The sequence below is a fragment of the Streptopelia decaocto genome (genome assembly GCF_964273445.1).
Source record: "Streptopelia decaocto genome assembly, chromosome: 2".
Classification (NCBI taxonomy): domain Eukaryota; kingdom Metazoa; phylum Chordata; class Aves; order Columbiformes; family Columbidae; genus Streptopelia; species Streptopelia decaocto.
Window position 1 is genome coordinate 141232622 of NC_138655.1, and position 22566 is coordinate 141255187.

At 39.0% G+C, this 22566-nt stretch overlaps 1 protein-coding gene across 4 annotated transcripts in view; it reads right to left on the bottom strand.

Annotated features, from left to right (window-relative positions):
- The window catches only part of FAM171A1 (family with sequence similarity 171 member A1), an 89911-nt gene that overhangs the window by 11955 nt on the left and 55390 nt on the right, over positions 1 to 22566 (bottom strand). For all 4 annotated transcript variants that reach the window (XM_082045113.1, XM_082045112.1, XM_082045111.1 and 1 more), the window contains 3 exons: positions 18219 to 18311; positions 13096 to 13254; positions 8997 to 9173 (listed from right to left, as the gene is read on the bottom strand). In XM_082045113.1, the coding sequence (XP_081901239.1) occupies positions 8997 to 9173; positions 13096 to 13254; positions 18219 to 18311 (429 nt within the window). The remainder of the gene's footprint in view (positions 1 to 8996; positions 9174 to 13095; positions 13255 to 18218; positions 18312 to 22566) is intronic.

Consider the following 22566-nt stretch of genomic DNA (forward strand, 5'->3'; position numbering starts at 1 on the left):
TATTTAGTGTTACTGACTTCTTGGAATAAATGCTGTCGCTTAATAAATTTCTTCTTAAAAAGCACATAAACCAGCTACCCAGCACTCTTTCGTATATGTAACTTAAAAGCAAGGGAAGAGAACTACCATCATTAACATTACAGAGAATATAAAAATGGGTATACTTTAAAAGAGATACAAATCAAAAACCAATCAGATAAAGAAAGCTGAGCTCCACCTGGCTCCAAAAATAGCCAAATATCAGAGACAAGTTGAAGATTTCAGCGGAGCAGGAGAAATAAATTCTTCTAGAGAGAAGAATCTTAATAAACTGCAGTAACTTCGATGCTGATAAGGTGCTCATTTATCTCACACAGCTTTTAGGACTTGCCAACGGGGGCAAGAGGGGTTGTCATAAGTAAATTTAACAGCAAAAGGTTTGCAGACTAAATCTATGTTTAAACACACATTCTGCACTAAAAACGCCTTTCTGTAATTTAATTTAGTTTACTTCTAAATCAGATTGAAAAAAGGCACTTCCAGCAAGGAGCATCCAGATGGGCAGCTATTGCAGACAAGGCATTATGGACAGAACAGCTATTTTAGGCTATTTCCCCGCACAATCAGGTCACTGCACTTACGGCCAGTCTGCCCAGCAAAGAGACGTCCCGTTATCTTCAAAGACACTAACTCTTCAATGTGACAGCTTGCTGGATCCACGCAGCACATATGGATCTGCTTCTGCAGTCTAGATGCACGATGCCTCCAAATAAGACATTCCTTCCATATTTTAAAGTTAGACCTTATTATTTTAAACTAATCTGTAGTGAAATCCAGGGAATCGCATGCCTCTCTGCCTTCCATGTGTGTGACGGTGCAAGCTGATAGCCCCACGCTGCTCCAGCTCCAGCACAGGGCAAACTTGCCCCTGGCTGACGTGAGGCAGGGCTGACCCTGCTCTGGAGGGCCACCTGCTCTGGAGTGTGTGGCTCCTGCTGAAGTCAAGGAGACCAATTCCCCTCTTGGTCGTGTCTGCTGGCCGCGAGGGGAGTTTGCAGGGTGGCACCCCGGCACAGCACTTGGCTCTCTGGGAGGACAGATAATGCTGCTTCCTTCATGTTGAACTTTGCGATTTGACTGTTTCAGAGCTTTTCAGATCACTCCTGCTGCAGTGACTTCTGCTGACTTTGATTGTGTATTCTTCCTATCACTGATCGAAACAGTTTTGGTAAATGACTGTCACAGGACTGTGCTAGAGCCAGAAGCTTCCCCTAGGGACAGTCATAAAGTCTAAATATTGCTAGTGTTCAAATATATGGTAGCTATGGTGGGTTTTTTCCAGAAATTACTTTTACATGTGAGCTTTTCTTAGGAAACTCTTCCACTGATCAAATACTGTTTGCTTTTTGTTTTGTTTCTTTTAACGGGTGATAGGATCATCCAATCCCACTCAAGCAAGGAATCAAAACTGTGCTATTTACAGCATGAATTATTTCCATCCAACAGATTTGACAAATAAGAGGATTTAATTAGCCAGAGAGCAAATTAAGCATAATCCCATTATATGAATTTGTTTTTATTCAGAAGATTATCTTCCCTGGACAAAAGAGTTTTGGAAAGAAAAGATACTTTTAACCATACTACTTAATAGCATAGATGTTTTCAATAAATATTCCTTAATAGAGTCTCTTTTCTTTCCGCATGGATCTCTTCTGTGATGTCTACAATGTCTTGTAAAATTGCCCTGCTAAGGCAGAGATTCACAGCTAAATGGTGATATACACATCAAAAGGAATGAGGAAGGTTGTTATCAGACAGTGTGGGACAGCAAAGGATATTCAAAACATATAAACACTGTTTCTAGAAGTAATTGATCTAGACAGTTCAAAAGACAATGTTATAGAGAGTTAATCAAGGGCAAGTTTGTGAAAATAACTCCCTAAACCATGTTCTGACATACATAAGTAGTAGCTTTTCATTTTACAAGTGGAAAGCTGCTTATCAGATTTCTTCTTCCAACCAAAAATCACCTCTAATCTGCATCAGCATCTGAAGTTTTACTACAAAAGGATGGGCTTTTGGTTTTACTTTTGTTCATTTTCTAAAAAGCTAAAAGCCACTGAAATTAGAAGTTGAAAAATTCCTTCTTTAATATTGGTAGAGATTACTTGCCTCCTCCCCCAATACACGTGGGTTTAAACATTCATAGTATTTAAGTTAATATTACAATTTTGGTTTTGGAGTTGCTAGGCAACATCAAAAAATACACGTCCCTGTCCTGAGCTCATACCTTCATTATTCTTCCACTCATAGCATTTGTTACACAAGCCTTCCAGGGCTAAATCCTGCTACTGTTTTAGCAGCACCACCACTATTTGGTGTACTGTAAGCAAAACACACGCTTTTAACATGATACCTTGAAGATTTCTGCAAGGAAATCTAATGGTTTAATTTATTACTAGTGTCTGAGAAGTTCTGTAGTTTTTGCTATATCTCCCCATTTTTTCTCTTAAATCACCTGTCAAGTATTTAACAAAAGAACATGTGAGTTTTCATTATTTAAAAATATGGTTATGCCTGGGCAGAAGGCAGGGTACATTGTACAGAGAACTGCTTGCATTGCTTTGGTCCCCTCAGCATTTCTTTCCAGAAAGAAACAGAACAGACTTATTAAAGAAAATGACTTCCATATGTAATTACTGGTTAGTAATTATATTTCAGAAGGGAAAGCTCAGTTATGCTTGCTGGACCACCATCCCTGGTTACTGGTGTACATGCAGATACTACCTTTAATATTCATTTTATCACATTAAGTCAGACAAAATTATTAGAACAAGTAATAAATAAAAGCATGACACAATTCAAAACACTGCATGCCTTTTCCTTCATTTGGCCTCACACCACACTCATGTTCAGTTTCTATTTTTCAATCCTTGAAGTGGAAGGAGACTCACATTGAGATTTGATCTACCATCCCAAGGCCATGGAGGAAGGTTGTCCCAGGTCCTCCTCAGCTTCTTCCAGCTGCACTCAGACACTTCACACTCCTGCTCTATGCACTCCTGCCTGTATTGCCACCAATCTCCAAGTCCTCTCCAACTCAAGCAGCTATACAAAAGCAATAATAGTATTTTCTCCACTACTTGAATTTTGACGTCTACCTCTTCTCACCTTCTACTGCATGGCTTCTGTAGGTGGAGCTACAGTCCTGTCTACATGACACAGTTTATAGTCTGTTATTCAAACCTGCTCCCAGAAGCCATGCTATTTGTTCACAGTTTTATTTCCTTGACTACATAGTAGGCAGTTATTTGCATGTATCACTACACTTTGGCACCAACCCAGTTCCTTCAACGTTCTCTTAAGCTCCACCATCATGCCATACCATGTCTGCTTTGCCACAAATGCAACTCAGATGGTGTATGAGGTGGAGAGGATCAAACAATCCATTCACATCACTTTCACATGTGTAAGCCACAACATTGATTTTAAAAACAATGTACATATTGACAAACAAGCACAACTGCCTCATGTGATCCACTACACCTCTCCAGAGGAATCACGATAGTGAGAACATACCTCAGTGAGCCACACTGTGAAGCATCGGAGGAAGAACTTCTGTTCCTTTCAGTGCTGAGGTCTGTCTACTATTGTGCAATTATATCTGCACCTACTATGTAGACATCATACATGGCAAAAAGCTGAGTTTGGTAACTGCCATTTCTATGGCAACACACAAAATCAGAAATTCTTTGAGAGCAGTTAGTTAAAAATCTGTATTCCTCAGTGTAATTAGTATTTAAGAATAATTTAACCTTCACAAGTGAGATAAAAAAGAAGTCAAAATCAAATTGTCAAGGAACTTGTAAGCTATAGAAATAGTGTAACTATGAACTTTGTGGAGACTTGGTTTTCTCCTTGAAATTTGCAAATAAATCTCTATATTACCAGTGAATCTGATCTAGGATCAACTGTTCCAGATCTGATTACATTAAATTCAAACTTTTGGGGGCAGGGAATGTATTTGCCTGAACACGTCCATTTGTCACGTGTAGAAAATAGAGTAAAAACCCACAGAGGAGTAAGTGTGTGAAGTCCCAGGCCATCTGTGCAGCTGCACGTAGTCCACGGGCAGGCCCTCTATCCAAGTTCAGAGGCGTGTACTCATACCTAGTTTCACATCAAGCAACGAAATGCAGAAGTTTTTGTTAAATGATTCTTTTCTGTCTGTTATGTAGTGTGTGAATGAACAGAATTCACAACGATAAGGAATATGTTTTATCTTTAAACTATGAAAATAAAAGTCAATCTTTTCTTCAGGCAGCTTACCATTGCTACCACATGGAAGCTTAAATCACAGGCTTTTTTGCAAATCATCGTATTTATAAATAATTTGAACTAAACAGGTAGATGTACAGTACCGCGCTTACATTTTCTGCCTGACAGTAGCTGTCACTCTCTCCCTATAAACACTACAAACAAAATCAAGCATCATTTCACCTCCATGAAACACAGCAAAACGATTCTGCAGTCAAGTTTAAGTAGACACTGATACTGTTTGTAGTAAGTATATCCTCATGACTTCTTTTGAGCACAGAAAAAATTATCTTCATTTTGCTGAGGAAGGAATATCAGGAAATTCTGACTCTACAAAAGTCAATGGAAGTTTTACCACTGAAGGCAGCACGTCACCCAGAAAAAGTAAGCACCAGACTTTCAAACGTATTTAGAAAGCTATTATAGCATTAAACGCAGTCACAAAGCACTGACCAAGCACAGCAGAGTGTAAATAAAAGTATTGTGCTTGATAAAGCTATAAAAAGAGTTCCCAAGATACTCATATTCTGCCATCACTTAACATTAATACATGGTTGAGACTTTAGGCACTGGGGAAACATTCTCCTGTGCAAAGAAGTTAGTAATTTAAAGACAACAAGGTCACGTCAAAGATGTACACTAAGTGTTCAACGGGGAGGAAGAACTGAGAAATGGTACTCTGAACTTCATTTACACATAGTGCACAAGAAAACACATTTTAAGGAGGAGGAGCAAAAGGGTGAAGGTTTAACCCCATCCTTCCACACTCCACTGCCACACAAGGTTAAAAACAGTGTCGAAAATATTTTCCTGTTATTTGGTAGGATTAATAAACTTGCAGATATTGTCACTGAAGAATAAATTCTATTTCCATATTATGCACTCTGGAATATTTGGTAATATTTTAAAGTCCTTCATACAACTCTAGATGTGGATCTAGAGGTTTTGGTGCAACATAACGCTCTCCATAGCACGTGGGCTGAAACTGAGACCTTAAAATGGAGAACGCTCCTCTTGCAGTTTTGCTCACTGACTCCAATGAAAAACAGACACCTTAACGTAAAGCATAAACCATTTGAATGGGGGCTGAGGAGAACACAGCTGAGCAAGTGCTGTGTTATTCAGACCAGCTGGCGAGAGCTGGAAATGATACAGGAGGTACAAAAAGTTTCCTTTCTACTGGGATCTGTAGTGTTCATTTCTGACTGAAGAGGACAAGGCTAGAAAGAAATCTTGGACAGAAATTTGGTGTCTGAGAATAGAGAGATAAATTGTATTGCTGTAAATCCTACTGACATCAAGGCAAATATACAGGGAGGAAGTCATGATCCCAACCATCTGTTTATGGATAAAGTTTTTCAGCCTCTTCAGGTTTTGACAAAAACAAGGCAGCAGTTGGGAAAAAGAAAAGCCAACAACCCAGAAACCCCCCCTGAGCAATCCTGAGTATGAAAATAAGAATCTATATCTCTTTATGTTCAAACCTTCAAACCACTCTTCCACAGTAGTGTGAAACACAAGATATGGGTGCATCAATAGCCCAGAATGGTTAATGTATACATCTCCATAACATCAATGCATCTGTGCTTATTATCACCAACACTAAGAAATGCTGCAGAGAAAGGTGCTGGGAGTGCATCTCCAACACAAGAACAAGGTTGGACGTATTTGTTTATCCTAAAACTTCTCCAGGGCATAGTTACTTGCCTTTCATTTTATTAATTATTCAAAAAGGCATTACTGCTTTAATTTGCTTACTGTGCACGCAAGGTGGTAAGTCAGTTTTGTAATGAAAAATCTCATTTGGAACAGTATGAAATAAATATGGCAGATGATGTCAGCCTGCTTCTTCTGGCTGGCTGCTTCATCGGTGCCACTGGAACCCCCCCCAGCCTTCAGCAGACTCTGCTGCTTCTCCCCCTTCTCTCCCCAGTTCTCTCACGAGGACAGAAACTGGTAATGAAAATACAGATTGTTTATGGTAAACATCCTAAAAAGCCATTAATTATATTTGGCCACAAAAATATGCAAATATGCATAATTTCTGTAGAAACTATGAAAATCTCTGCACTTCCAATCAGATGCCACTGAGTTTATATTAGTGCATCATGAGCTCAGCAAAATGTATGAGATTCTAAGGATTTAAACATATTTCTAGTATGTCTGTCCCTTCTCCGCTTCCTCCCCTAAAAGTGAGAAGTATTTCTGCTTTTTAGAGCAGAAATTATACTTCATGCAGTAATGATGACAACCACATGGATTCTAAACAAAAACAATGGCTTGCATGAACAAGCGCCCACTGTACTGCTAACATGCTGGAGAGAAGTGCTGCATTATTGTCTGGTAATACACTCACAGTTTTCCATCTCTGGCATCTACTCAATTTTCAGATACAAGTGTGAAAATTCAAGCCACTGAAGATTTATTAAGAAGAAACCGCAACAAAACTAGCACCAAAAAAAGCAGTTCCTGAAATGAAAGACGAAATCAGAATAATGAGGTTAGAGGTCCCGTCCTGAGAAGACACAGATCTGGCAGGGCAAATGGGTTACAACAACTTGTTTGCCAGTTTAGGATTTCTCCAGCATGGAGCCACTCCAGTCATCATCCATTCTCCTCCCTTCACAGTGCAAGCACCACAGGAATGGGGAATGACAGGGTACCACCACGCTCATGCTACATATGGCCAGTTTGACAGCCCTTAGGGTGCTAATGTGGCCCATGCAAGATAAGAGTGGTTGCTCCACTTATTAGATTAGGCTACTCCAATTTAAATTGGTTGGGATGTGGCCAAAATTTTCCTAGAACTGGCATGCTGCAGTCAGGGTTTAAATGCATCTTTGTTCGACATCTTCGGCTGCACAGAAAGATGCTTACTTCAGCTGAAGTGTGAGCTAGAGCCTGAACTTAACGTCTTCAATACCTTCCTCTCCATGACTCGTGAAGCTAAGTGGCTTGACAAAACCCCTTTTTGTTTAGTGGTCCTCATGTCTTCCCCTCCCAACAACACACATGCTCCAGCAGCTTGTAGCGAAGCAAACAAGGCTCAACTTGTCTCAAGCTTGGGAGCCTCAAGCCTGCAAAACTAAGTTAACCAATCCTTATCAATCTACACTAACATGTACTGCACACAACAGGGTAGCTAGCTCTTTACACGCAATAGTAGAAACCATATTCCATAGTAAGAGAGAGTTTTTGTGGCCCCACCACAGGGGCATGGAAATTTGGCCAGAAATGAAAAAGCTCCATACTCAAAATCAGCACCATTTCACTAGTGGTAACTAGCGATGAGGTGGGCTACAGCTACACCACTGCTGACAGGAGGGGCTGGGGATGGACTGCTTCTTGTGGAGAAAGTAAACCTGAGTCAGTCTTCCCCATCTTTTTTTGAACAAGGGAAAACAAAATAGTTTCTAGAATCACAAATCAAGACCAGTTTCAGGAAGAACGTAGGGAAACTTACTACCAGGGTATCACAAGAAAAGTGTCATTTCCACACTTAAGGGAAGCCCCAAATCCATCCATTGTGCTCTTTTTCTATTGTTCAATTTTGTATCATATTCCAATTTATTCTTCATTAAATCCTACTGCTTTACTCTCTAGTACAGCCACCTTCTGACAAAAGATTTATAGGCATGCTGTTTGAAAATACATCACCTTTTTCAGCAAACAGAGGCAGGAAGGAAGCAAAATTGTCATTTCCTCCTTTACCTCTCTCTTCCCCCCTCCCCTCCCTTCCTCCAGCACGCTGGTTTCACGCTGGTTGCTTTGTCTATACAGATGCACATTTCTGCCTCTCTTCCTCACAGCATCTACCTTCCTCACCTTCCATTCTTCTTTTCACACTTATTTTCCTTAACAACCTTCTAATACATACTTCAGAGGGCACAGTGCAATAACTGAAGGGGAATCACCAGAACAAGACTTATGCACACCTTAATCCTTTACACTTTGGAGGTGTAAAGAAGGCCAGCATACAGTATACCAGCTAGCAATGAAAAAACAAACCAAACAAAAATAGAGAGCCTGAACCACATATTTCTGGAAAAATTCCTGTTCACAATAGCAAACATTATCCTGAAATGTAAAAAACGGAGTGCATTTTGCAGCTAAATTGATTAGTCATTCTGTCCTTTCAAAATATTTCATGAATTTTGCTTGCTTCTTTACTTAAAAAAAAATAATTTACATTAATTTTCCTTCTTGGTAGTATTAGTCAATCTCAAAGTGATTTACAAAGAAGCCAGTATTACGTTTCCTATCTGACAGGCAGGAAACTGAGCTAGAGACAGGAGAGAGACCAAAGGTCAGACAGCTGGCTGCTGGCAAAGATAAGGCGAGTTTCTATTTCTCCAGACTCCCAGTTCAATGTTGAAGTGAATATATCTCTCTGCTTCTCTGTCTGTGGACAAAATCAAGTCCTCTCAAGACAGTTTTGACATAAAATATTTAATAATTGCAAAATGGTACATTTACAAAATAATTTTCTCTAGAAGTCGCACATAATGCTACTCAAGTATATCTGCATATATACCATGTATTACTTGATCAATAAAACTCAGCCTTCTCTCCTTTTAGACAGAAAACAGATTTCTGTACACTCCAGTGAAGACCTTGCTATATTAACATAATCAATGCAGTGAGACATTAGTTTCAGACAAACGAAGCCACCTCAGGAATCACAACGAGATGTTACCTACCAAATTTTTGGTCAAACCTCCAGGCTGGAACGTGTGCATTGTGCTTCAAGTTGCTGTTTGCTGGCAGAGGCACTGTTACATAGATGGGGCCATTCACGGGGATTGGAGTCCCATCGCTGTTGAGGAGATGAACACTGACTGCAGTGACGGGGGTGAGGTCGTACCTGGTGCTGTTTCCTACCAAGAGAACGAATTAACATTGAGACAATGACACAGTTTCCCAGAATTTAAGATACATTCATGTGGTTCAACAGCACAGTACTGCTCTAACATATTTCTCAAGGGATGGTAGTAGTAATCCTCCCTGCCTTACAAAATTTACAACAGGAAAGGTACACATGCTTCTGTATTTTTCACTTAATTTTGGAAGGAAAAAGAGACAAAACTCCTCAGAATTTTACATTCTTTGGATTTTGCAAGAGGTGCCAAACTGAAGACATGGAAAATAACCAGAAGTAACTTTGCATGTGGCTTGTTTGCTACAGCATCTATTCTGATGCACATTCTCCCCAGGTTTCAAGGCGAGTGTCACTGTTGCACAGTTGACGTGCAAGTGACACACATGCTGGTTCGATCTACTGAGAGGCAGAAGCGTATCTTCCAGAGGGATTTAAGTTGTGAGAAAACAGGCACTCTGAAGATGGTGATATAACAGAACTGCAAAGCTAACTGAAAGAAAAAAACAGAAAAATAAGGTTTGGAAGTTCAGCTACGGCGCAGGAGAAGGTTGCCAGCCTAACCAAGCATTTGTATATTATCGGCTCCAGTGGTGCACAATATCAACCCCTTACAGCCTTAGAGGAGGGAATTGGTGGGGGAAGAGTTGTTCCTTTATTCCTGATGGTTCAATTCACTGCTTCTGCCATTTCTGTCAGAGTGATGCTTGTCCTCAGGTCACTGGACTTGGGCTATTAAGTTTCTCAGGCTGGTATCAGAGAAATAAATTCCTGCTGCTAAGTATCTTAACCTGATCACATTTTGGCATATATAAATTCCTAATGATGAAAGGTGTAACTTCAGATTTTAGAAACATTTAGATTAATATCAAGGATTAAATTGTTTCATATTTTACTCATTTTTACAGATGCTAGACAGATATGCTTTAGCAAGACAATAATGAAAGAAAATTCAAAACTTTCAATATCTGAGTTTTTAGCCCCAGAAAAAGCATTCTGATGGTGAAACACTGTTTGCATCTTTTTTACTTAAGATGCACTAACACTTTGCTCAGTACTGGGCTGAGCAAGTTATATTAGAAGATGAAGAAATTTCTGAAATACACTGATCTCTGGCAAGAAGAAATAATCCGTTTGCCACCTTGCACAGTATGCAAATGCTCATTAAAATGGTAAGATTTTCTCTTTTCTGTTGTGAAGGTAAATTAAAATCAATGCTTATGAAACTCTCACATGCTATAAAACTGATAAGCACAGAATAGATGGGAATGGACTTGAATAAATGTCAGCTTTCATTTATTTCTTGTCCTTTTTGACATCAGGTGACCTGTAAAGAGCTCTAAACATAGTCAGAGGAAAATCTACCGTGACTCAGACTTCACTCTTTTTTAAAAAAGAAAGAAACAGCCTACAAAACCAGCAGGAGTAAATGGTTATTAGCCAGCTTGGTCCATTGGCTGCAGATGATGGAAAGTTTTGTTTAGTTTGATTAAAAGCACAAGATTTTGTGAAACCATTCTACTGCTCTCCAATTGGTGATTAATAGAAACAATAAGCTAACACTTTACAGGCTTGTCACTACTTGCAGCTAAATTATTTGATTTTTTAATGTTTGGAACATGCTGATTCATGGAATGAATTTTCACTGCTCCATATTACTTCTTCAACCATAATTGGGATTTTGTGAAAACAGCTGAACTCACGGAGTTTTAGTTAAAGCAACTGTAAAGTCACTCTGGACAAATACTCGCCAGAGACCTGAGCTGACTGAAACAAATGGGAGGACCTCTCCAAAACTGCACAGGCATGTAAAGAAACTGCGAAAGAACAAAGAAGTAACTGGGGGGGGAGGAGAGGTGGGAGACAGAAGTGGCAGTGTTCAGGAACATGCCAACATTTCCCATTCAAATTAATGCAAAGGTTTCTTTTAGAATTCTAAAATTTGTATATAGTTTTATTTTTTTCTCTTGAGAATAGAAATATTTTAAAAATCCCCAGAAGGTGGTGATCTCATTTTTTTATTCCTTCAAAAATGTTTCAGGTGAAATCTTCACTGAGACGCTTGGAGATGAAGAAAAGGAAGTCAAGCCGAGTTTCATGTTCCCACAGCAGGAAAATCTTTTACTGAAAACAGAAGACATTTCACCTATCCTATAGTGCATATACAAATACATTGTATTTGTAGTCTGCATTATACCATACTGAATACTACAGTATTCAGAAAACAAGGCTCTTGTCAGTCTCTTAAACCCTATTTCTTTGCCCGTTGTTTTGGTCTTTTATAACATACTTCTACCTGAAGACAAATTACAGTCAAATCCAGGGCCCCCATGCTCAAGTAGAAAAGTTTCCACCTTGTAAGCAGACAGAAGACTGAAAAACTAAGAGTGCATTCATCTGTTTTGTAGGACGTAAAACAGGAGAAAGACAATGTCCTGGCTGAGTAGTTCCCATGAAAAGTGATCATCTGAAATCTTGGCAAGACCTGTTTTCACTAAATAACTGCAAGGGTGGGAATACGGGTTGCAGAGTCTTAAGGAAAAATTTGGGAGAGAGGAATCCCACACACAATGTCAACAGTTTGTTCAGTGAGTTTACAGATAAAAAGAAAGGAGATGAGGAAGTAGACAGATGAGTGAGATCAAGGGCGTTCCTTTGTTTTAAAAAAGATAAGGAGATATTTGATCATGCCTGAGTATGAAGATCCAGAGAAAAGTGAAGGTTGAAGATGGAAATAGGGAAATGACAAAGAGAATGAGATAGGATGAGATGTATTCACTGGAGCAGGAAGAGGGATTGAGTAGGGTAGTGGACACATTTCTAATTGCAATAGAAAAGGAGATATTCAGATTTGTACAAAGGGAAGGGGAAGCTTATTTTGCCTTTTTTTTTCCAAAAGGAAAAGCTAACGAGCTCAGTACATACCGTTTCTACACAAGGTCTAGCATTGAAGGTCATCTAAATCAACACATCACAAGTAAATGCATCCCAAGAAACAGCATGGAGGGACCTCATGGGGTTATTTAGCTGCTTCACAGCAGGCTGAGCTACGCGTATGCCATCCCCACAGGGGATTGTCTCTGTCAAACACCCTCAAGCAGTTGATTCTACAGCTTAAACTATCCTCACCATAGCAAAGTTTTCCTGATCACTAGACTGAATCTCTCTTGCACTGCAACTCCACTGCTTGCTTTCTAACCCAATAGGGACACAGTGGAAGCATTATTCTCCTTTTCACACCAGCATTTTAAGTATGTGAAGATTTCTGTGCCAAATTCTTCTATTTTTCATCTAGCCTACACAACATCAATTATTTCAAACAAGGGTAAATGAGAAGCAGAATAAGGGTGACAGGCAGTTGCAGCCAGAAAAATGTATTACAGCTTTGAATTTAGCAGTGTTTTTACTGCAAATTTTCATTGTTTTCCATTTGGTGCTAGATGAATTTGCACCTTTTTGGCTGAAGCTAGATTCAAAAGTATTAGCAAACCATAGAAACAATTCTCAGTTGAAAAAACAGAGTATTAAATCCTTGATATGCAGGCATTTTATTTATTCTTGAAAAACATTTGAACAAGAATTCTATAGCATCCTTTAGTTTAACTATTTTTTGTCCCTTCACGTTAATCTCCATTCTTGTATGTGTATGTGCGACACATTTGGAGACTTAGCTCTAAACTACAACAAACTTTTCTGATCTCCCAAGGCCAAGGAGTCTTCATTTTGCTGTTCAGTGGCCCCTTTTAAAGGCCAGCAGACCCTGCTCTCTTGCTTATTGGAACAGCATTTTGGGAGGGCAGTTGAACCTATCATGTCACCAAATTTCAAAGTTTGCTGGAATGGAGAATGGAAAAAAATTATATGGTCAAAAGTCGAGCCCTGGACCAATATGAAATCAGAGCAAAACCAAACCAGTGGGTTACCTGTTCCATTTCCATCTAATCCCTGTAAATAAGGAAAACTGTCCACTTCCCAGGGTGAACTGGCTGCAGTCAGATACGCTGTCAAATCACTGTAGCTCGTGTTCTCTGGTAACTTCACAGATCTTCTCTGAAAGTGAACTTGTGGCTGAGTCCGTGCACCTAAAAAAATCAAAAGTGACCATATATTCAAGGAGGGCAGAATATTTAGGTGTTCATATTGATGGAAACAGATTTACAGGTTTTTTTCATTGTAAATTGCAATAGCTTGAGAAGGACAGAGAGATCAGAAGGATATTATGAAAGAGGTGGAAAAACAGTATTTTTACATTTATTTTGCAGCTGCCATTATTTTTCCACAAGCATCACAGAGCAAAATTGTGAAGGCATCTAATGTCAGAAGCTTTTATGACTATGTTATTTCCCCAGATCACCTCCAATTTAATTACATGCTTCTTTTAATGAATAACTGAAACTAAACCTGAGTTCAGAGGTAGGGCTTAGAAAACCATCCAGTTCACAATATTTGTTTGAATTTTGTTTCTCCTGAAATAGCAAGATAAATGTAGTTTGTACTCTTTAAAGTGATTTTCTAAGAGAGAATTCTACCCAATTAACTTGTGTAATTTCTGCATTAAATTTTTACAAAGCTTTGGCCATGTTAACTGTCTCTTGCACTGAGGTAATAGTCACCTTTTATTTAAGTCACTGGATAAAAAGATTTACTTGACAAAGCTTGGGTGAAAAGAGTTTCCATATTTTCCCACACAAAGAACAAATCTAAACAGGACCAGATTACTTGGCATGTGTTGTACAGTTTTAGTGGGTTTTTTTTCCAAGATCACTAGGTGTTAACTGAAGGTTCTTTGCTGCACCATGATTTAAGACTGCTTCATGTGCTATGGCATTTCATGTCTCATTTAAATCCCAGTTTATTAAGTCAAAGAGTTTTTTCTGAATGGATGCTCACCATTAATACTGTTTATCAACACACAGCAAGACTCCATCTGCAAGTTTGTGTGTGCAACATGCAAATTAATTTTTAAATCAAAAGCTATTGTATTTGCCAGAGCTCACTTTGAATACTCACAGAACACTCTCCACAGAGCACAAAATCAAGAGGCTTTTTTTCTAAATTGACATTTGACTATGCGGTTCAAAGATGTCAAAACAATTTTGCTTCTTTTGCTCTGTTAGTCTCTGGCAGCACTTTTAGGTTACATGTAATTCACTGCGAGAAAGATTAAAGAGCTCAACTCACAGCTCCTAAGCTTTATAACTACCAATGTCATTAACCAGAGGGCTGGATTTTTTTCTGGCACTATTTTCTAGCAGGAGCTCTAGCTATGAGAAAATATAAAACTCCACAGAACAAACTTTGTATTAGCCAACAAAAATTGCTATGTAGGCGTGCAAGTATCTCCAAAGAGCTGATCGTTGTTTAGGTGTCAAGAAAGAGCTATAAAACCACTTTTCTTCTTCTAATTTCTGAATAATGTAAGTTCTTACAGCAGGCTCTCAAGACCGGCAGTATCCTGAAGTGTTTAAGATAGCCATTAAACACCCATGTGGAACAGCAAGAAATCTCCCTTACCCAGTTTTCTACTCTTAAATGGAAAACATAAAAGACTAAATAAATTGACTGCAAGGAACTCGAGGAAGACTTATCTCCCAAGTGCTCTGCAGTACTGTAGCAGTTTGCTGTACCTCAGGGACAGATCTGCTGGGCGGGCTCCTACAGCCCGTAGGGACCAGTATCCACAGTAACAATACAGGGAAAAAAAAAAGCCAAAAAACACAACAAAGAAAGCAGCATTAGGCTTATCACTAACAGTACAATGTAAAATCATAGAATTTTTTGCTGTCTAAAGTCTAGTTAAGGTGAATTATTCAAGAACCAATATTATACTTCTGAAGGTCAAAACTAATTAAGCATTGAAAACAAAGTAACTGTTGTTGAGCCTTAACACAGTAGTTTATGGCAAGGCTCTGGGGCTTTCTATAATAAAATGGTTGTTTTGTAGCACTGGCAGAGCCATGAGTTGCCCAGCTTTAACCAGATAGGGCAGACCCAGAAAGCCAACCTTGCTTTCTTGAATCCTGCAGGCAGCACCAAGTGTTCCTATGGCTGAGCCCCAAACCTGGCAGGAACCTGTGCAGCAATCGACTTGGATGCAAGTTTAAATACAATAAATCAGTGCAGAGGAGTTAATTCACATCCTAGATTAACAAACTCCTTGATACTGATGTTCACCTGAAACCTGCCACTGAGTCTGACTCTCCTCTCAACTCCTCAGGTGGGTGTCCCCAAGCTCACCAGGACACTTCAAAGGGGCAGAAGATTGGGAGCTACCAGTGAAAGGCTCATGATGGAGGCAGTTACCAATGCTTTCGCCTTCTCCCACCACCTTGCTTAGAAGATAGTCCAATGTACTCCTTTAGCAGAGGTCATGGAGCATTTCTGGGCTTATATTTGGGAACAGACTTAGTAAGGGAATTGGAAGTGGTAAAATGCAGAGCAAGACTTTTGCTGGCCAGACTCTTAAGAGTATTTTTCAAGTCAACACTTGTTGCTGGGAGTAGATGATTATTATTTCTTCTGTTATTGAAGATATTCAATTTTGACTTATAAAAAACAAATAAAACCCAAACATGTTCAAGTATAAAACTGGCATGTGAGCTCTCTCCACTTGGTGAGTGCCATGAGTGGAAAGACTTCTGAGTACTGATCCTATAACCTCTAAACATCCCCTTGTCAACACACCAGCCATGATTCAAATGCTGTCAGCTCCAGTGTGCCAGCGTACACCTGAAGATGTAACCATCTCAAGGAGTTCCTGTAAGGCATCTCCTGCCATGCTGGATGCGTGACATGTGGCACCACATCAGTGTTTCCGCTTCAGCCTACAGAGTAACATCTGAAGTACAATCGATTCATGCTCTGATTGCTCATGTTAGAGGCAGAGAGCAGGTACCCATCCAGCTCCCATTCACCGAACACTGGAGTTCTGCTCATCACTGTGCCGGTATTAAAGAAATTAAATGACCTAGTGGCTGGCAAGCTCCATCCCTCCCAATTACTGACAGAGCGCAGTGGCGGATTATAATGCCATCAGGAAAATGAATCTGGCTGCATCAACTCAGACAAACTTCTCAATTGCCTAAGTCATCGCTTGCTTGATTAATTATTCCAAAGCAACTGGTATCTGATCATAGAAAACAGGCCTTTCTTTCCCTTTGACTGGTGCTTCAGACACCAGTGTTCCCAGGCTGACCCTGGTATAATGAGGCCTGTTTTGCTCTTGTTTTTGCACTAAGGTAACTCCTGATCAGCTCTTTTGAAGCAGCTCGAAGTTACTGGGAAATAAATTGGAGAAGTAACAGAGAAAAACTAGGTCACAGGGATTTTGGATGGAAACTAGAGAGGCTCCATTCAAACGCTGGTACAATGTCTAGGCTGTCTTTTATTTAGGTTTCACCACAAGAGAATTCCCAAGAAACGGGTGTGGGCTGGTCCCATAAAATAGTTTTTACTGTGCAAGACTGAGAGTTCAAATTCCAACTGTTAGAATACTATGGGTACCATTTTCTTCCTTTATTCTCTCTGCTATACCAGCAGAAACAGTTGTATTATTATAATTTAAATATATTTGGAACACCCTGGATCAATTCACTGAGGGGAGCAAGATTATGTAGAAAATATTTATGAGTGTTATTCACCTGTTAAATATTCCTCTAGCCCTTTAACATCCCCTGTTGTTTTGTTTGTTTGTTTGTTTTGTTTGTTTTTAAGAAAGGAAGCTTTAAACATGGAAAGATTGTTCTTTTAAAGTTAATCGCATAATATTAGCACATTTGCATAAGAGTATTTCACATACAGTGCTCATAGAATGCTGTTGCTAAACAACATTTCATGTTTCATCTAATGGAATCCCTTGTGGTTTAACACAGTCCACCGTCCATCTAATTTATCCCATTAGATAATGTCAGCTCTCAAATTGCGTAATATACGTCCAGCAGCTGTGCTGTTCTCCAGCTCCTTCCGAGCATTCCATCAGCTACCTAATTTGTTTAGTGCTTTTTCAGCTTTAGTCATATCTAGTGCTATCATTAATGAAAAGCCTATTGTGGATGAATGGTTTCTAACCATAAAAAAAAAAAAAAAAGATGGCAGGAAGGCATAATTGTATTATATTGCCTCAGATAAAACAAGGTTATTGTAGAATCTTATTCACGGTAGTATTCCTCTGTTCATTTAAACTCTGGTAGAGTTTAAAATGATGGCAATCATTATACACGTGAATAAGACACAGTTTATGCACAATAAGAGTGCTCACAGGAAGGATGTCCCCTTGTTTTGGCTCATAAAGGTATCTTCAAAGACTTCTGTTCTTTTGTTAACACACTTACTTACCTCAGCTATCACATCAATTTGCTAAGTTAAGTTGATCCCTAGGTCAGACGAACGTCTTATTCTTTACTGTGCAATTCAGAAAATACAGTGTTCAGCTGATTGATACTATAGTTACTTTAACTTCTGTGTTTGGCCTTATGAAAAGGTGATTCAAACTTTATTCTTCTAATACAGTGGGTTTCATCCTGTAGCATATGCGTTTGCAGGCAGTCTGATAAGGGATCCACGGGAAGTAATTGAGAAAAGCAAGTTTATATATGGTATACAACAATGCAGATATGAGAAATTTTAAAATTCTTAATGCCCTAAATTTGTAAGCCATTCACAGTAGGAAAAAAATAAAACAGAACAGAAAATTTTTAGGCAATCAGAACATCAGCAAACGTTTACTCCAAGGACGATTAGATGAGGCTAGATGCAAAACATCTAACAGCAAAAGAAATGTAATCTCTAGCTCTTAAATGGGACAGTAAATTCCAAACTTGTTTATCACCAAGTAACTCCACTTCCCTAGTTGCAGCAGTTAGGGATGAATTTAGCTATTTATCAATTTGGTAAAACCACCCTACAGAGGAGCATTCTTGGGGGAACTCAGAAGAATTCCCCATGAAATATCAGTCTCACTGAAGGGACAAAGTTCAGAAAGTATTGGGCTGTCATGCTTTTTAAGTGTCGCTCAAATATAAATTCTGACTTCCAAAAACCAGCATACCTTGAAATCCTGAGACTATCTGGACTACATCATCATAGACCATTAGAGTAGCTGAGCGTTCAGGAAGAAGGCCGAGACTCAGTGAAGAGAACACTGTGGGAGAGAAGTGGTTTAAGTGGAATATATGTGAATTCTTATAAACATAACCCAACAACAACAGCACTTACTTTCGTCTATATTTTTGCAAAAGCAGGCCACCCAAAATATTAAAATCAAATTGTATACATGACAGAAACCACATGCATTTGCTAAACCAAATAATTACATTGCCAGGGTAATTATTATTCAACTAAACAACATGGTCTATGCTTTGACACTGATAAAGTAATGCACAGTAGCTCAAAGCACAGAAGAGTGCAGTGGAAAGCAGGGTTTCAGGTTGTAACTCCCAGCTCTGCAGAAAGACTTGTCATTACATAAAGATGCATCAAACAATAACTCAGTCTGACTTGATTATTTTTTCTGCGAAACAGTTACATGTCTTACTTTGGGAAGATTTTAATGAAACTTAACTTTTAAATACTTTGAGCTGCTTACATAAAATGTCATACAGAAAGGTAAAGTATGATGACTAAGTGAATAATTTGCTTTAAAATACAGCATGTCCTTACTGAGTCACCACCTACACTACAGAAGTGCTATGTATAGCAGAACTACTGTAATTCTACCACATGGTACAAAAGGGGACAGACAAATGGTATCTGCTGCAAGAAACCTGTGTACAAGGGCCTCCTCTGCCACTGGGTACTAACATTCCTTAGAGGGAACTGTGTCTGTATGCACACACATTTGGAGACTGAAGAACATGATGTAATTTCACACCCGGTTCTTCAGACCCAGAAGACCAGAAATATGTGTGGAATTGGCCACTGAGCCCACCTGGCTCCCACACCCATGAAAACAGTCAGAAGTGGATCTGCCTGCAGTTCATGCATGGTTTTCAAAGGTAGAAGGAGAGAAGGACAGTAACACAGACTAGCAATTTTTGGTAACTGGGCAGCGTCCCACATTTGCACCTGGAAAGTACTCATCCCATTCTGAAGTGATCACAAGCGACATTTCCCAAATCAATTAGTAAAAGAACGGTGCAAGCTCTTCTGATTTTCTGCAGTTTCACAAATTTCCCCTCAATCAGGGCTGTCAAACTCATTTCACCATGCAACTGCTCCTATATTTATACAGTCCTAAAATAAAGTTGGCCCTTTGAAGGCAACCATGAGGCTGATGTGGCCCCCAGTGAAAACGAGTTTGACAGCCCTGCTCAAAATTAATACATATTATTTGATCCAACATCCCATACAGGTGTTAGAAACAAATAAGGAAACTGTACACTATTTCTGTTTTAAGAAATCTATTCTCTTTTTAAAGATCGGAAACTGTAGTGTTTAGGAGAAATACAGAAAAATGAGATGAAACTAGGAGAAACACACTGATAAGAACTCCTATCTGAAAGATGATCTTAATAGCATAGATGAACATTAAAACAAAGCCAACACAAACAATTATGTTAAGTACAGCTGAGAGTTTTCTTTCCAATGCTCTACATGTGAAACAGACCTACATGTCAGACAACATAAGAATGCCTAGCCTAAGTAGCACTAAGGCCACAATTACAAAATTTGTTTGTCTTTACTTCAATAACTTAATTTGTATGAAGAAAGCTAATATAATTTAGACACCGTGGGGAGCTCAATACAATAAACAATGCCAACATCTTCTTCCATATATGCCAGACTACAATGCATATATAATCTCTAAACCTCCCCCGCTTTTTTCTGCACAATCTCTTCTCAGCATGACAAAGTCAGGAAGTCATAGTTTTTAAGGCCAGAAGGATGATTCAATGATCCAGTCTTACTCCTGTAATAGCTGCAGCCTTCCCTGAATTACTGCTTCAGATCCAATACCTATGTTTGAACCAGGACACATGTAGAAAAACTATCTTTCTTTTGAAGGTGAAGACTACACCACAACATCAATGTTCTAGTAAATAATTATGAGGGCAGTTAAACTATGTGCCTTTTACCCATCAAAATTTATTGAGGTTAGACTGCCAGTCATTTGATCTTATTAGACCAGGCTGCTAGACAGAAGAATTCTCTTACCTATTTCCTGTTCTTTGTGTGGGTACTGATGGACTACGATCAAATTACCCCATGAACTTTCACTCCAGTGAACAAAATAAATAGAGCACTTCCAAGTCTTTCCCTCTAAGACATGTTTTCCAATCGTTTAAGCACTCCTCACGTAACCCTGTAGTTTTAAACATTCTTCTTGAAGTGCAAATCCAGAACTGGACACACATTTCCCAGAATGCCTGCACTAAGTACAAGTTCTGAAATACTATACTTGGCCTTCTCAGCCTTTACGCTATTTTACAGCTAAGGACAAGACCATTCCTCTTCCTTGCAGTGCTGCATTGGGAGGTTATTTTCAATTGTTCATCTACCGTGACTCACGTGTTTTCTGCAGAGTCACTGCTTTCCAGATGAGCTCTGTTTCTCCCAGAAATACTGTGAGCAGCCTCTGCTCCTGAAACTACATTTCACCACAGTAACACCATGGTTTGCTTTGACTGACTCTGCCACCTAATCTGAACTGTGCTGCTTCAGCAACTTCCCTCTCTTCATTGCACACGCTGCTCCAAAATGTCCTCTTAAATATGGGTTCACAGTCACAAATTTATTTTCTTCCAAATTACTTAAAAAGAAAAATCTATGCATAGCCAAGAACAGATAGATGAGCACATCCTCCATCATGGAACACTTCAACAACTCAAATGATGTTAAATTAATGAACTGTTAATAAGTGGAGTCATGGCTCTGCTGATAAATATGTTAATGGATAAAGAGATCTTAATCTTTTCCTCCTACAATTTATCACTATGTAAATAAATAATCCTCCTACTTAAGTGGCAAAGAGCTAGTAATTATTTTGGTTAACATAAGAAAAGTTCATTTCTGCCGAATTATGAGAACAGAAAACCCTCAATGTTTACTCCTTAAAGCTATTACAATATCTTGAGTTCAGTGGCTGTGCAGCATTTCAGCGCAAGATTACACCTAATGCGTATTGACTGTGATGGAAGAATCCCGATCCTTCATCAAAGTGCTGTTACAGCACTTTAAACATTATCACCCTATAGCTTTCAAACGTTCTACATCAAGGTGTTTGAAGTAAACGTGTCTGCACTTCATTCACCACAGCACACAGGACGGCACATTGGCTTAAACCATTGTCGTGGGCAGAAGGCTGCTCAGAGCGGTGTATCTGCTCTGTGGGTGACAAGTACTAGAATGGTTAAAAGGCATTTTTGGGAAATGAGGGTCCTGCTGTGCATGTGTGCCCAGAATGCACACTGCAGAATCAAGATTTAAATACACTGCCTGTTCCTTATCATTCAACATAGACTAAAAATAACAGCAACCAAACATCCATGGTTTTCAAAACTTCTGTACTGTGATGGTTACAAGCATGACAGACATTTTAATACAGGGCATTTAAATACAAAAAGTTCTTGGAAAGTTTTTTAAAGACTATAGGCATCTTAGTTAATACAAAAAATAATAGCCTAAGTATCTTGGGCCTGAGCTTTTATGTCATGTCCCTTTTAAGGAGTAATTCAAATAACAACCCTATTAAATCTACATGGGGCGTATCAAGTTGTAACTTGTTGTTTCTTTAATCAAAGTATTAAGTTCAAGGTACAGAAAGCAAAAGAAAGAATTCTACTCCCAATTAGATCAATGGCAATCTATCTACCAGTTTCAATGGGGGAAGATCAGAGGTGAAAGGAATCTATTTTCTGAGTTAAGTGCACATTTCAGCCGTGGAAAGATTTTGTGGAAACTGTATACAATTACTGCTCTTTAGACTTCAATGACTTACCAAAACAAAGTTTGATTCCCTTCCCTCAAAATCAATATTTAAGAAAAAGCAACAAATGAAAAACCTAACAAAACAAACTCCAAGTCACGGAAGAGCAGGTGGCATTCAAAAGATCTATGGCAAGGATATCACTCATCTTCACTGGGGGCCGCATCAGCCTCGCAGTTGCCTTCATGGGGCCAAATGTAATTTCAGGGCTGCATAAATATAGGAGTACTTATATAGTCCTAAAATGACGTTCAGCCCTTTGAAAGCAACCGCGAGGCTGATGTGGCCCTTGGTGAAAATGAGTTTGATAGCCCTGATATGGTATGAGTCAGAAAGATATGAGACACGAGGCAAGAAAAGATTGTTACACAGTTTAATCATATATGATTGTGTCTTAAGAAAGTACGTGAACTATATCGAGGAAGCTGAACTTCATCTTATTTAATCAGAAAAATAAATCGAGGAAAATTCT